Here is a 14,032-nt window from a genome sequence, read left to right on the forward strand (position 1 = left end):
GACAGACGCCACTAACATTGAACGACAAAGAGTACGTCCTTTGCAGCAGCGGAAGGGGTGGGGCGAAATTTTGAAAAACACTTCTAACAATGACATGTCACAGAAGTCTGGATGCAAAATGTCGTTGCTCTAGCTGGTTTAGTCTCTGAACACTAGGCGCTCATAGGGTCGGACAGACAGACATGGCTCAATCGACCGGCTATTGACGCTGATAAAGAATATCCATTTTCACCACAACTGAAGTACCCTTTGGCGATCTGGATTATTATAAGAGTAAAGGAGCCCAGAGAAGCCGAATCTAACAGAAAGCGCGGCAGAGGCGTCCAAAGGCCCGGACACTCGCCGACTAGCGATGGAGGCCAAAAGTCAGATCAGATCACACAGCTAATCAAAGACATCGCCCGACTTCTCGTGGCAAGGCAACTTTCCCGCCGTCAACAATGGGCAACAAGCCGTCAGGAGGGCGTGGCGAGGTGTTCCCATGTGTTTGTATGTGCCAGAGTAGTCGAGTGTCTGAAATGAGGAGTTGCTAATGACAAGTGTAGATAAGAGTGCCGCCGGAGTTCCGTTCCGTGAAAGCTGCGAGCGAACTACTTTTGCCAAAAAATATACCCATTTACGAGTAAGTACTCGAATGGCAGGTCATGGGAACTTTTGGAATTAAACAACTAAGAACGCTACATACAGTTGGATAAAAGTAAGAACACTACAGTACGCTTACTCAAATGTGAAAGCTGGCCAGGGTATCATATCCATATGTATTTTTGGGCCCTGGACACGAATCAAAGGTCTATTGAGCTCTTATAAGAGTTTTAAACAATCTTAATCTTTGGCTTCCGCCTAAATGATTTAAAGATATAAAATCCCAATCTTTGCCTTCACCCGGCCTTCTGCAGACTCTGCACTTTGAAAATTTTACAGTTCACAATCTTCTGGATGACGAAATCCAATCGGAATGTTTATAAAAAACAATTATTCTCTCGTATTGAAAGTCACTCTTGTTTTTTGCAACTTAAACTATCTTTTTTTTTGGGTGTTTTGCAAATTGACTTGGTGTATTAAAAATACCCGCCCGGGGCCTCACTGATTTTTATACACGATAATCAAAGAGCATAGGAATATACATACATGCATACATGCATATTCGTTTTGTAGAGATGTGTGTAACAGCCAGAAGGATGCGCCTCTGACCCCATTAAGGTCATACATATGTATATCATTTCTGTCTGTCCGCACTCCATGTGACCTAGTTCTCAGAGACTACAATCGTGTGATTTTACACGGAACCAGGTGTATGCATTTCAGAAAATTGCCAAAGCGAAAACGCCGAATCATAGAGTGAATGACCATATCCACCAGCTTTCCGTCTCGGCAATAGACAATTCCTTACTATAGACAGAATGAAGAAATCCATTTCGCATGGTAATTGGTCTTTGGAGTAGACGCACTTCGCATTTGATACTCTTGTGGTAAGAGTTGCAGTTTTTTTTTACGAAATAACAACTCAAAATTAAGAAAAGAACGTTTTTTAGAGCAATTTCTAATGAAAACGAGGGGGTACGTTGTGAGTTGCTGCGGACACCGCAACTCTACGGTTATACCCGATACTAAGTCAGTATGGCTCTCCTCCGGCAGACGCCGCTAATATTAAAACGAACGAGGGGGAACGTTGTGAGTTGCTGCGGACACCGCAACTCTACAGTTATACCCGATACTAAGTCAGTATGGCTCTCCTCCGGCAGATGGCGCTAATATTTAACGACACGACAAAGAGTGCGTGCGAGAGAGACAGAAAATCAGTCTGAGCGTGACGTCGGGCGCTGCGTAGCCACTGCAAATTGATTTGTTCCTTTTGGCTATAAAAATGATCTGATCTGATCCAGATTCAGCAATCTGATAGATATGGTCATTATCTATGATTCTGCGTTTTTAGTTTTCTCAAATCTGCAATATTGTGGATGCAACAGATTTTCGTCCTTTGCGGGGGCGGAAGGGGGTGTGGCGAAATTTGGACAGGAAACGGTCAAGGTCCGATATCACAGGAGTGTGGATACCAAATTTGGTTGCTCTGGCTTTTATAGGTTCTGAGATCCTTGAACTCATATTTTGCAATTGGCAAAACCGACCATGAAACCTGTGTGTTAGAGTGAGACAGAGCGAGAAAGAGTGATATTGTTTTCGTGATTCTGGCTGTAATAATTATACGATCTGGTTCAGATTTTGCACTCTAGAAGATATAGTCATCTTCTACGATTCTGCGTTTTTAGTTTTCTCGTATCGTCGAAATTGTGGATGCCACAGATTTTCGTCCTTTGTGGGGGCGGAAGTGGGCGGGGCAAAGTTTTGAAATATTTTTGTAGCAGTGACATATCACAGAAGTCTGGATCCAAAACATCGTTGCTCTAGCTCTTATAGTCTTTGAGCATTAGGCGCTGAAGGGGACGGACAGACGGACAGACAGACATGGCTCAATCGACTCGGCTATTGATGCTGATCAAGAATATATATACTTTATGGGGTCGAAAACGATTCCTTCTAGACGTTACACACATCCACTTTTACCACAAATCTAATATACCCCAATACTCATTTTGAGTATCGGGTATAAAAATAGAAAAAGCTGCTACGTTGAGCTTGCTGGAACGTCAAAAAATAGACTTTTTTGTACGCACAGGGTCTATCGACCCTAAAGCGCGGCTCCAGAACTGTTGATAAATATTTAAAAGCTCCGAAATCATATGGAAAACTTTTTAAAGGACGAAAAAAGGCACTTACTCCATGAGCTGAACGTAAAATAGTACGAATCGCTTCCATTTCGACTAAGTCAGCAGCTAAAATTAAGGAATTCGCCGGAGTAAACGCAAGCCTTTCAACTGTTCAGCGTACAATCAAAAGTGCTAAACATCTAAAGCGTCTAAAAATTAAGAAAAAACATGGGGGAACGTTGTGGTACATATGGTCTTATTCCGAATATTTAAAATTGTGGATGCCACTGATTTTCTTCCTTTTTTGGGGGCGGAAAGGGGCGGGGCGACGTTTTGAAATACACTTGTAACAGTGACATATCACAGAAGCCTGGATACAAAAGATGCGAAAAGTGGAGCTGTATTTAAGCCGCCATCACAGCCGAGAAGGTAGATTCATGGTGTGGGGTGCCATCACTTTTGATGGTACAATGGATTTCATTTTTATAGATCAGAAAATGAACGGTGAGCGCTTCAAAACACTGCTGGAATCCGTATTTCCAAAGTTAAATGATCTCTTCGGACCAATCCCATGGATTTTCCAACAAGATAATGCCCGGATTCATAACGTTCGAGTAGTGAAGTCGTTTATTGCCAGTCAAAACGTTAATATCATGACATGGACACCATATTCTCCAGATCTTAACGTTGTTGAAAATGTATGGGGCTGGCTTGCGCGGAAAATATACGAATTAGGAAAGAAATACGAAGATAAGGAAACACTAACTGCAGCAATTCAACGTGCCTGGAGCGAGATTTCCCTAAGCTACGAAGACTCCCTGTACTATTCTATGAACGACTGCATATATGAAGTTACATATTTCGAACAAGGGAGGCAGTACTCATTACTGAAAATATTTTGTTTCTTTTTCTGATAAATCTAAGATTTACAATATCTAAAAATTAAATTTTTATATAGGTTACTTTTCTTTCAAAAAATTAATTAGTTTTAGTGCGTCTAATGACCAAGATAAAAGTACCTTATTTAACAGAGCTTTAAGAATCTGTTTAAAAAACATTATTTTGCAAAATTTCGGTACTTTTTCGAAGAACATACTTGAAGAATAATTAATAGCTCTTTTCAATTCTTTAAAAATAAAAAAGCTATAATTCAAGTTTTAATGCAAGAATAGATGCGTCTAATATATTGACGAGCAGTGTAAGTATGTATATGTATGTGTGTAAAGAACTAAAGAACTACAGTTGAACTTCCATACCTGGAACGTCCGTAGGAATTTTATACATTTCGAACAGAAATTACCTTCAAATCTGTAAGTCGATGTCTCTATTATTCGAGCGCTTTCTTTGAATAATAGTGGTTCGACTTATGGAAGATCAACTGTATCTCCAAAATAGCTTTTGACATACAAAAAAATTCTACATTAAGCAGAAAGTTGCAATATGTCGCCACATATTTCTCACCCTATACTTATGACGAGTATTACAGCAATTACAGCTATTACCATCACTTCTAGTAGGTGCCCTCGTTTATCCAATTCTAATTCTTTTCGACTACAGATGGCATCGTTAACCTTGCACTTGATAGTGATAACTCTTCTGGCGGCGGCAGCTATGACAACGGTAACAGCAGCAACGCGGCAGCGGGGCAGAGGAAAAGCAGCAGCATCCACGACTAGCACCGAAGTGCCAACGCTGCGGGCGCCCCGACAGCGCCGTCCGCCCACTACGCAATCAATTGAAATCCAGTTGTTCTCGAGTCGCAGTCGGAGTCTGAGCCGCAGCAGCAGCACCACCACCACCAGCCCGCCCTTGCCACAAACATCAGATAATAAGCAGCAGCAGCAGCAGCAGCGTCGCCGCTTCACTACCACATCGACAACAACTACAACAGTCGCACCTTCGGCGAAGACCCTGCGGGACCGGGGAAGCGTGAGAGGTGCGCGTCAGCCCCGCGACACGCCCGCGCTGAGCAGCGTCAGCGAATTCGGTGGCAGCAGCAACAGCATCAGCCGCAGTTGGGGCCAGCCGCAAGCTCTACCCAGCAGTGCCATTCCTTCTGTCCACATCGCCAATACTGCCACTTCCGATTTCGCATCCACATCTAGTTTGGCTTCTCGAGGCGGCGCGTTAAAAACGTGAGTCTTAGTACATGATCATATCGTACCCTATAGAATGGATATACGATAGATCTCATATCATATCAATGCACCCGCCAAATATATCCTTCCATAGCTATTTCGTTTCCCTTTTATATTGCTTTCAGACGTCGGCCCACTTGAGGTGCCGTTAATTGTTTTAATTTTATGACAAATATTTTTCACCGATTTCCATTCGTTGACAGGCCGCGGATGATCCAGAGATTAGTGGCTGGACACATACAAAATGCGCAGGGACATTCCACCTACGAGGTGTCGGCGGTGAGTGCCAATAGCTCACACTCGGCCTCCACTTCCCTGCCAACAACGACCACAGCCAAATCCACACCCACGTCGCACTCACGGGGCAATGGCAAGGCAAGCAGCAGCTATCGTCTCGCCAAGCCATATCCAACACCGCCACCATCCCCATCAATATCACCATCCCTCCCAAACCCTGATGACAACGACAACGACGATGACGAGGCGTTGCTGAATGAGGCAGATGACTTCGACAACTGGGACAACGGGATTCTTCGCCTGAGTGCGGGGTCGGGGAAGGAAGCCGAGGCGCCGTCAAAGAAGCCGCTCAAGGAGGACGCGAAAAAGACGCTGGCCGACCAGGTAAGGGATGGCAAGTACGGGCTGATCGAGAAGGAGCTGTTTCGCCGCATACCCAAGCGACCAGGGGTGTTGAGCTATGCCCGCAACTCCGAGGTGCCGCTGGATAATGAACGTAACTACGGGGGACTCAGCGAGCAGGACATCTGGCTTTCTGAGGATCACCTGCTCGTGATCAAGGGAGGCAGCCTTAATGAGGATGAGGATCATGGCGGGGGCCAATGGCCGCCCATAGACGATTACGATGCGCCACCGCGACAAATTAAGCTGCCAGCAAATCCAGCGGTTCCGCCTCCCTTTCCCGTGCAGCTCGAGCCGCATGGGCCGCTGCAGATTATCCGAGATAATCAACTCGAGATCCTCCATCCGCCGCCTGGCAATGCAACGCTATCCGCTGACCTACCCAAGCAGGCGTCCAACCAGGGCTACGCTCCCACCCCGGCCCACACGGCGCATCCTTCTTCCCGGGCGGGAGCGACAACAGCGTCTAAGGCAACTACGCCCCCCTACGTCTATCCGGCGCCCTATGCCCAGTGGCTGCTATACCCCAATGAAACGACCCCGGGCAATGGCCTGCTGAGATCATCGCCTCCACTGTTGGGGCCCTGGCTGATAAACGGGCTGCATGGCAACGGCTCCCTGACAGGGAATACTGCAGCTCTTCCTGGGAATGGCAGCGATTTCGATGAGGACGACCCTTCACTCTATTATCCGCCGGCCTATAGCTTTGTGTACAAAAGTAATTACTCAAATCCGGTGCCGCCGGGTCCGCTAGTTCCTGGGATTGTCCTACCCCCTCCGCCAGATCATTTTAGCCGCTTGGACATCCATTCAACGACCACCACTCGCAGACCCACCACAAGCAGCACCATCTCCACCACGAGCACCACCACCACAACCACCACCAGCACAACCACGCCACGTCCACCTACGTCTCCACTACCGCTCAGGACATCGTACAAGCCCAAATACAATGCCATCAGCTACCTGCCGACTTCTCGCCAGCACCACCCTGCTCCAAAGTATGTTGAGCGGGTGCCAGTGCCCGTGGCGGTTCCCATACCAATCTACCCCATTAACTACACGCCCAGGCCCGAGGCCAAGCTTGTGTTTGTGCCCAGTTCCACGGAGGGCAAGGCCCAGGATATGGATCCGCCGCTCTCAAAGTCCAACCCCATCTACTACGAGTACTTCGAGGCTAAGCGCCAGCCGGGGTCGATCAAGTCCAATGTTATCGAGGACTTTCTGCCCACCAAATCGCCGAAGCGCCATCACCTTCATCATCATCTTCACTACAAGGCATCGGTCGGTCCGTCCAACGACGTGACAGATGTTGTGAACATCACTCCAAAGCCGCGGAACGCCCAGCTTCAGCTAAATGCGGAGTACGATGCCGCCCTGGGGCAGCTTCTGAGGAGCAACCTCATATCGGCAGCACCAGCAACAGGAGCAGCCACCGTAACTGGTCGCTTTCATGCACCAGACTTTGACAAACAGCCCTTCCTGCCCATGGTTAACTACAGTGCAGACGAACAAGACCAGAATGCCTTTAAGGCCATCGTATATCAGCCTCCCCCGTCCCGCCAGCGACAGCTGAGAGTGGGAAAGCAGCAGCAACAGCAGCAGCAGCTTCAGCTGGACACCACGGATGACTCCTATCTACCCGAACGGCAACTGAGAGTAGGCAAGCTGCAGCAGCAGCAGCAGCAGGTCTACGACCCCCAAATCTTCAGCACCCCAGGGCCACACTACGTTGACGATCAGGTCAGGGGAGGAGTCCATCTGCGTCCTCCTGCTCCTGTTCCTGTTCAGACAGGTGCGTTGCAGTTCTGGCAGCGTCCTCCGCCCCAGTTCAAGCGCGTGCGGCAAGGAAGTAAGCATCCGCATCCTCATCCGCACCTCCACCCTTATCCACCGTACTTCGTGCCCAGTTATCCAAGTGCCCCGGCCGGAGAGCCTCTCTATCGTCTGGTACCTGTGGCCCAGAACAAACACTGGCGCACTAAGCCTCAACATCCTCTCCAGCAGGCCCAGCAGCAGTCGCAGCCCATTCAGGTGCCTCCCCACGCGCAGTCCTATCCGGACAGAGCCGTCAACATTGGGCATAGCCTGGCCGGCGACATCTTGGTCAACTACAACAGCAACAATCAGTTTAACCCCCAGGCGGAGTTAGTGCCTCAGGCTCAGTTGGCAGCGCCACCGCCACCGCCTCTGTCTTACCAGGCCCAGAGTGGCCAGGGTCTGGGGGGTCCGCTCTGGTCGGAGCGTGAGAAGCCGGCGCGGCAGCCACGTGCCCAGTATACTGAGCAACAGCAACAGCAGCAGCAGCAGTAGACGATGGAGATAAAGATGGTTTCTATGTCATTGATAAGCGTAATGTCAAAATGTGATCTATGGGGAGGACAATCCAACAGTAAGCCCAGCTTTTCCCAAAATTAAATTATAGTATTGCTGATGCTGATTTTGCCTCATTTTCGATTCTTCTTTTCCATGTATTCAAAGTTCTCCATTCCGACCAAAGTATTTCAGTGGCACATTCCTTGTCAGTGGATAAGTAGAGATAGTTTTATCTGTTTTATCCAACGCGTACGTCCTTGTCCGTCAGATCTGATGGCAATGGTTTTACAAGTATTTGCTAGGCTTAACGCTCTACCAGGAGCTGACGCGTTTATTTGAGGTGGAGCCAATATTGCACAATGCACACAGCTGGCATTGAGGCTTCATATATGTATGTACTTTGTTCCCATTTCTTCTTTCCGATACAACAACATCAGCATACCCGGATCTGGCTCCATAGCCTTCCTTTCAATGGGGAGGCACAAGTAATTAGTGATGGAAAATGAGGAAAGAACTAATGTTCTTCATTCCTTACAAATATTACCATGGGATTTTTATGGTTTACATCGACTTCTTCCCTTCCAAACGTTATAAACTTGCTCCCCGAGTTATATTCTACAAATTATAAATAAATATATTATGTAGAGCTGGTCATTTAAGATAAATTATAATTTGAGGCCTGTTCACTCGCCTCATTTGTGACAAGCATCGATATACGTATCGCGTATCGCTTACAGGGTTACACATCTATCCAAACTGGATGTGCGCTTCAAGGCTTTTAGCTAATATGCAAGATACACAGATATCTATATATGTATACATAAATATGTATATATAGCAACATGATAAATATATTCGTGAACCTATGTGAACGATGAAGTGTACGCAAAATAATCGATTAAAGTTATTCGTGCATTACACAAAACCTAGTTTAAGGGAGAAAAAACGGATAATTTTCTTTGTTTGATATCCTTAATTTTCTGTTCAATCCTGTTTATACACACATGCTATACCACATACACTATATGTACTATTTATTGTTTCCCTTTGAATGTTTTCAAAATCCATGCGAAATTTTGTATAAAAGCCATAACAACTAAGGTCACTGTAAGTTACTAGAAACGCTGCAACAATCACGTTATGCAACTAATAAACATGATAAATAATCGTACGCAAATACCATATGTTAAAATTTAAACAATTAGATATACGACCTTTTTTTTTGTTTATTGTAATAAAAGAAAATAATTTGTAGACGAGAAATTTTATCATCGAAATAAAGCGAATCAAATTGAAATTTAAAATGTTACATGTCATTGCCATCGTTAGTTCAGATATACGGACATCTGGCAACCCTAACAGCTGAGCGATGTAAACAAGTCCGGTGCATGCGCAGTGGAGGGGAGAGAGCCAGGAGCCAGTGAGCAGGTTAAATGGGGGAGGCTTGAACAAAAATCGATGAGGGAGGTCCCCCTTGACGAGGACCTCCACAGGCACTTGAATTGACTTTGGGCCGTAAAATGATTACAGGCCGAAAGCTAAACTAGACGCTGAGAGAGTGAGAGAGCATGTGCGTGTGGAAGAGCGTCGCAGCGAGAGAGACTGTGCAAGTGAAAATGAGAGCGGGATAGCGGAGCAACAGCAAATGAAGCAGCAGAACAGAAAACGGGCGAAGTTCAACCCAGGAGTGCGAGTCCCCAGCAAATTGCAAATTAAACTGCTGAATAATACTATGCTATTCTAGTAACAATTCAATCCCCTAAAATACAATAAAACCCAAGTCGGAGCCCCGCTCTCGGAAGTGTATGCTCGTGTGCGTGCGTGTGTGTGTGCGTGTGTGTGCTTGGACCTGGGTCTTGCCGTAACTCCAGTAAATTTCTGCACATAGCGGTGAGAAGGGGAGCAGAAAAGCGGAGTCAGCGACGAAGAAAACGGAAGCCTCGCACAAGGCGGAGGAAAAATCTCGTTAAGATGGAAAGCAAACCGAGGAAATGACCGGCAGCACCACCAGCAGCAGCAGGTGAACTTGTGGAACTTCTTCGGAAAGGAGTGCCCCCGCAACTAAATAGATCGCCGTGTCCCTTTATGAACAGACACACACACGCACACACACACACACACGGATACGAACAGGTCACGCACACAACGAGAAGGCCAAAATAGCTCAGGGCCTCTCCGTCGCCCTTACTTCACCACCTACGTGACCCGGCTCCCACGCAGCACGGCGATTATAAATAGCTTTAGCTTTGCCGAGTCCAGGACTTGAGGCTGGTTGTACAATGGTAACAATGAACTCGGAGGCAGACAAAACTCAAGCAACCAATGCTACCCTGGCCATGAGCAACGCTGAAAAACACCCAGCCGTGGAGAGCACTAGTTCACTTCCAACATCCCCACCAGCCACAGCCACGGCCGCAACAGAAAGCTGCGCCCCAGCTGCAATATCACCACCAGCTCCGGCTCAAGCTACAACTCAAACTTCAGTTCCCACTCCTGCCCCAGAAGCTCTGGCCAATGGCAACAGCAATTCCAACATTCAGGAAGTGGTGGCCACCACCAGCTCAGGCAGCGCGGCCGCCACTACGGCAGAAGGAGGAGCAACGGTAAACGGAGCGGGAGGGGTGGTCACTTCGGCGGCGGCTGCCACGCCACCCCCCTCGGCCAAGACGGTGAATGTCCGCGATACCACTACCTCGGCGGGGGTCAGCAGCAGCTCGGCTAGCAAGTCTAGCGGCCTGCTGACAGTCAACAGCAATCATCACCATCATCATCATCATCAGCAGTCCTCGTCGTCGTCGACATCGTCGCAGCAGCAGGCGACCCCGTCTACGGTGGTCATGCAGTCGTCGTCACAGCACCAGCGCAGTAATAAGAACGAAGATGCACCCAACATACTCGTGTACAAAAAGGTGGGGGCTGCGAAATCTTAATTCTTAATTCTTAATCTCAACAATAGTAATGACGAAGAAAAGAACAGAATTTTCGCTAAGATGCAATTTCTGATGCGTCGATGTTTCCTGTCGATGTGGGCCATACCGATCTGGATATCACCTAGAAAGAGTATTCTCCAGATAATTCTTTGCCAAATGAGAGAAGTCACACTTATTCAATATAATTGACATTTTTGTATTGATTTTTCTATTAATTATTGGATATAATAACCTCAATGTAAAATATTCCCACTATAGATGGAAACCATTATTGAGAAGATGCAGGCGGAGTCGACCGGTGTGGCCGTGCGCACTGTGAAAGCGTTCATGAGCAAAGTTCCGTCTGTGTTCACGGGCGCGGATCTGGTGGCATGGATACTGAAAAACTTCGATGTGGAGGATGTGACGGAGGCCCTGCACTTTGCCCACCTGCTAAGCTCGCATGGCTACATCTTTCCCATCGACGATCATGCGCTGACAGTCAGGAACGACGGCACCTTCTACAGGTTTGCGGTCCAAGCTCACAGCATGCTTTTCGACAGGTATCGTAATATGATTATCAAGATTTCAGACGCCCTACTTTTGGCCCTCGAACTGCTGGGAGCCGGAAAACACAGACTATGCGGTCTACCTATGCAAGCGCACCATGCAGAACAAAACGCGCCTGGAATTGGCCGACTACGAAGCCGAGAACCTGGCCAAGTTGCAGAAGATGTTCTCTCGGAAATGGGAGTTCATCTTCATGCAGGTAAGTATCGAATAGGAACTGAGCCACGACCCTATTTATGCTTTACATTCCCCCAACAGGCCGAGTCACAGAGCAAAGTGGCCAAGAAGCGGGACAAGCTGGAGCGCAAGGTGCTCGACTCACAAGAGCGCGCCTTTTGGGACGTGCACCGTCCCATGCCAGGGTGCGTCAACACAACCGAGATCGACATCAAGAAGGCTTATCGACGAGGCGGCTCCAGCCATGGAACTGGTTCCTCCGGCGCCTCCGTGGCCAAGAATCCAATCGAGCAGCTGTCTCGCATCATTGCCCTGCGGAAACAGAAGCTCGAGCGGCGCACAATCAAAGTGTCCAAGGCGGCCGAGGCGTAAGTGCTGGCCCACATTTTCCAGCTCGATTAATACAGAATTTGTGTGGTTCGCAGTTTGGTTGCCTACTACGATCAGTACAATGAGTTCGATTACTTTATAACCTCTCCTGAGCTGCCCAATCCCTGGCAAACGGACAGCACAGAAATGTGGGATACGGAGAAGAATAGGTACGTGATTCCCAATTGATTGTCAAAGTAGTCATGTCTACATAAGTCTGGACTTAAGTCCTTCTCGATTAGCATATACAGCATATAGTACATGTTTATTACTCCCCCTGTCCCCCGTTTGCTATGTGTTTTTTTTTTTATTATTTCTGTTGGAACGTTTAAGAGCAAAGCTTACATTTGCATGGATAGTATGTTTTATATAATCCATACTTACTTCGAAAAAACGATAAAAATATCAAATTTTAAAATTAAATCTTTCCAATTTCGTAAAACAAAACTATATTTTACTCTCTATGGAAATCATTACGAATTGCTCAATAATGGCCTTCCAACTGTTAGGCCACACAATTAATAAAATTTGTTTGGTTTTGTATTTCCAATCAAATAATTTCCACGTCCACATTGCTAGAAAATTTTCTCATGGGCACGTTTTTTTTTTGCCCATTGAGGAGTATTGTATCAGCATGAAAGAAGTGAAACTTATTTATAACTATATATATTTATGGACATAGTAAATACATGCATTTTCGTTTCGAATTTTGTATCCTTGGTAGATCGTACTTAATTGGGCACCATGGTTTCAGCCTAACACTTAGATCCCTTGATGATTACTACTGATTTGTACTATCTCTCCATTACAGCAAAGAAGTTCCTGTTCGCCGCGTAAAGCGTTGGGCCTTCAGTCTGCGGGAGCTGCTGAACGATGCCATTGGACGTGATCAGTTCACCAAGTTCTTGGAGAAGGAGTACAGCGGCGAAAATCTGAAGTGAGCGAAAGTGATATCAAAGCTAGATATGCAAACTAATGCCATCTGCTATTTTTCTGTTCAGGTTCTGGGAATCAGTGCAAGAGATGAAGGCGCTGCCACAGTCGGAGATCAAAGAGGCCATACACAAGATCTGGCAGGAATTTCTCGCTCCCGACGCCCCGTGCCCAGTAAATGTGGACTCAAAGTCCGTGGAACTGGCCCGGGAGGCGGTCAACTCACCGAACGGCCCAAATCGCTGGTGTTTCGATGTGGCCGCTTCACATGTTTACCACCTGATGAAGAGCGACTCGTACTCGCGCTACCTGCGCTCTGACATGTACAAGGACTACTTGAACTGCTCGCGAAAGAAGATCAAGTCCATACCGAATCTGTTTGGCGTGAAACGTTGAGACACACTCCGTGGACTGCCACGCTTTCAGGTTGCGTGAGATGTTGGATTGGATCACGTAATTGTGGATTGGACGCGTAAAGTTAGCGGGGGGAAGAACCTTGATACATACTCCAGTCAGGTACTCAAACTCGTATTTGTATGTATTTAAGCGATGTTACTTATTTATTACTTGCCACTGTGTCGCGTGTTCTCGTTTATGGAGATTTTTTATTAGTATTTGTTATACATATTAGTTACCTCGACGTGCCCATCGTGATCTTGCAAGGAGCTTCGTTCTGTTTTCCCTCTAAAATCACAATTCTCACAGCACTTTCCCATTCTCCTCCTGAAAGCCCTTTTCTTCATACTTTATCTCGCGCTCTCTCTCTCTCTCTCTCTCTCTCTCTCTCTTTCTGTGTCCCCCTTCTGTGACCCTGTCTCTTTCTTTCTCGACGAAAACACCACTTAAGATGAAAAAGAAACTGCCAAGAGAATGTTAGAAAATGGAGACAAACACAAAAAAATAAATTGTAAATCAAACATGGAAGTGAAGCAAAGCCAACACCAAAAACCGTCGAGACCTTATTCTCGATTAAATGATGCATATAAATACATAACATTTCCAAAAATTATTCAGTACATAATTATGAAAAAACAAGGAAAAACACCATACCGAAACACTTAAACCAAGCAATTGTCAAGTGTAACCGATAATACTTAAAAAAAAAAGTAGAAATACAAAATACGAAAACAATACGAAAAAATGACAACCTAACCTAAAGAAAACAAGTGTGCTAACACACAAAAAAAAGCAACCAACTGAATTGTCAAACTATAACCAAAAACAAAAAAAGAATCATAGAAGAGAAAAAACGAATACCCTAGAAAAAAAAACATTT

The 14,032-nt window shown here is 46.3% G+C and overlaps 2 protein-coding genes across 6 annotated transcripts in view; both read left to right on the forward strand.

The window, feature by feature from the left end:
• Positions 1-9,074, forward strand: part of LOC6602696 (mucin-5AC) — a 40,316-nt gene extending 31,242 nt beyond the window's left edge. For 4 of the 5 annotated variants that reach the window (XM_026990171.1, XM_026990169.1, XM_026990170.1 and 1 more), the window contains 2 exons: positions 4,263-4,840; positions 5,047-9,074. In XM_026990171.1, the coding sequence (XP_026845972.1) occupies positions 4,263-4,840; positions 5,047-7,795 (3,327 nt within the window). In that variant the 3' untranslated portion in view covers positions 7,796-9,074. The remainder of the gene's footprint in view (positions 1-4,262; positions 4,841-5,046) is intronic. The other variant, XR_003408945.1, reaches the window with a different exon arrangement.
• A 165-nt stretch (positions 9,075-9,239) lies between these two features.
• Positions 9,240-13,982, forward strand: LOC6602697 (regulator of G-protein signaling 7). The gene is made up of 7 exons (XM_026990025.1): positions 9,240-10,707; positions 10,987-11,234; positions 11,293-11,476; positions 11,536-11,822; positions 11,880-11,993; positions 12,635-12,760; positions 12,825-13,982. The coding sequence occupies exons 1-7, from the start codon at positions 10,078-10,080 to the stop codon at positions 13,150-13,152; spliced, it is 1,917 nt and encodes a 638-aa protein (XP_026845826.1). The 5' UTR covers positions 9,240-10,077; the 3' UTR covers positions 13,153-13,982.
• The last annotated feature ends 50 nt before the right edge of the window (positions 13,983-14,032 follow it).

The sequence above is a fragment of the Drosophila persimilis genome, unplaced genomic scaffold (assembly GCF_003286085.1).
Source record: "Drosophila persimilis strain 14011-0111.01,24,50 unplaced genomic scaffold, DperRS2 tig00000520-arrow-pilon, whole genome shotgun sequence".
Classification (NCBI taxonomy): domain Eukaryota; kingdom Metazoa; phylum Arthropoda; class Insecta; order Diptera; family Drosophilidae; genus Drosophila; species Drosophila persimilis.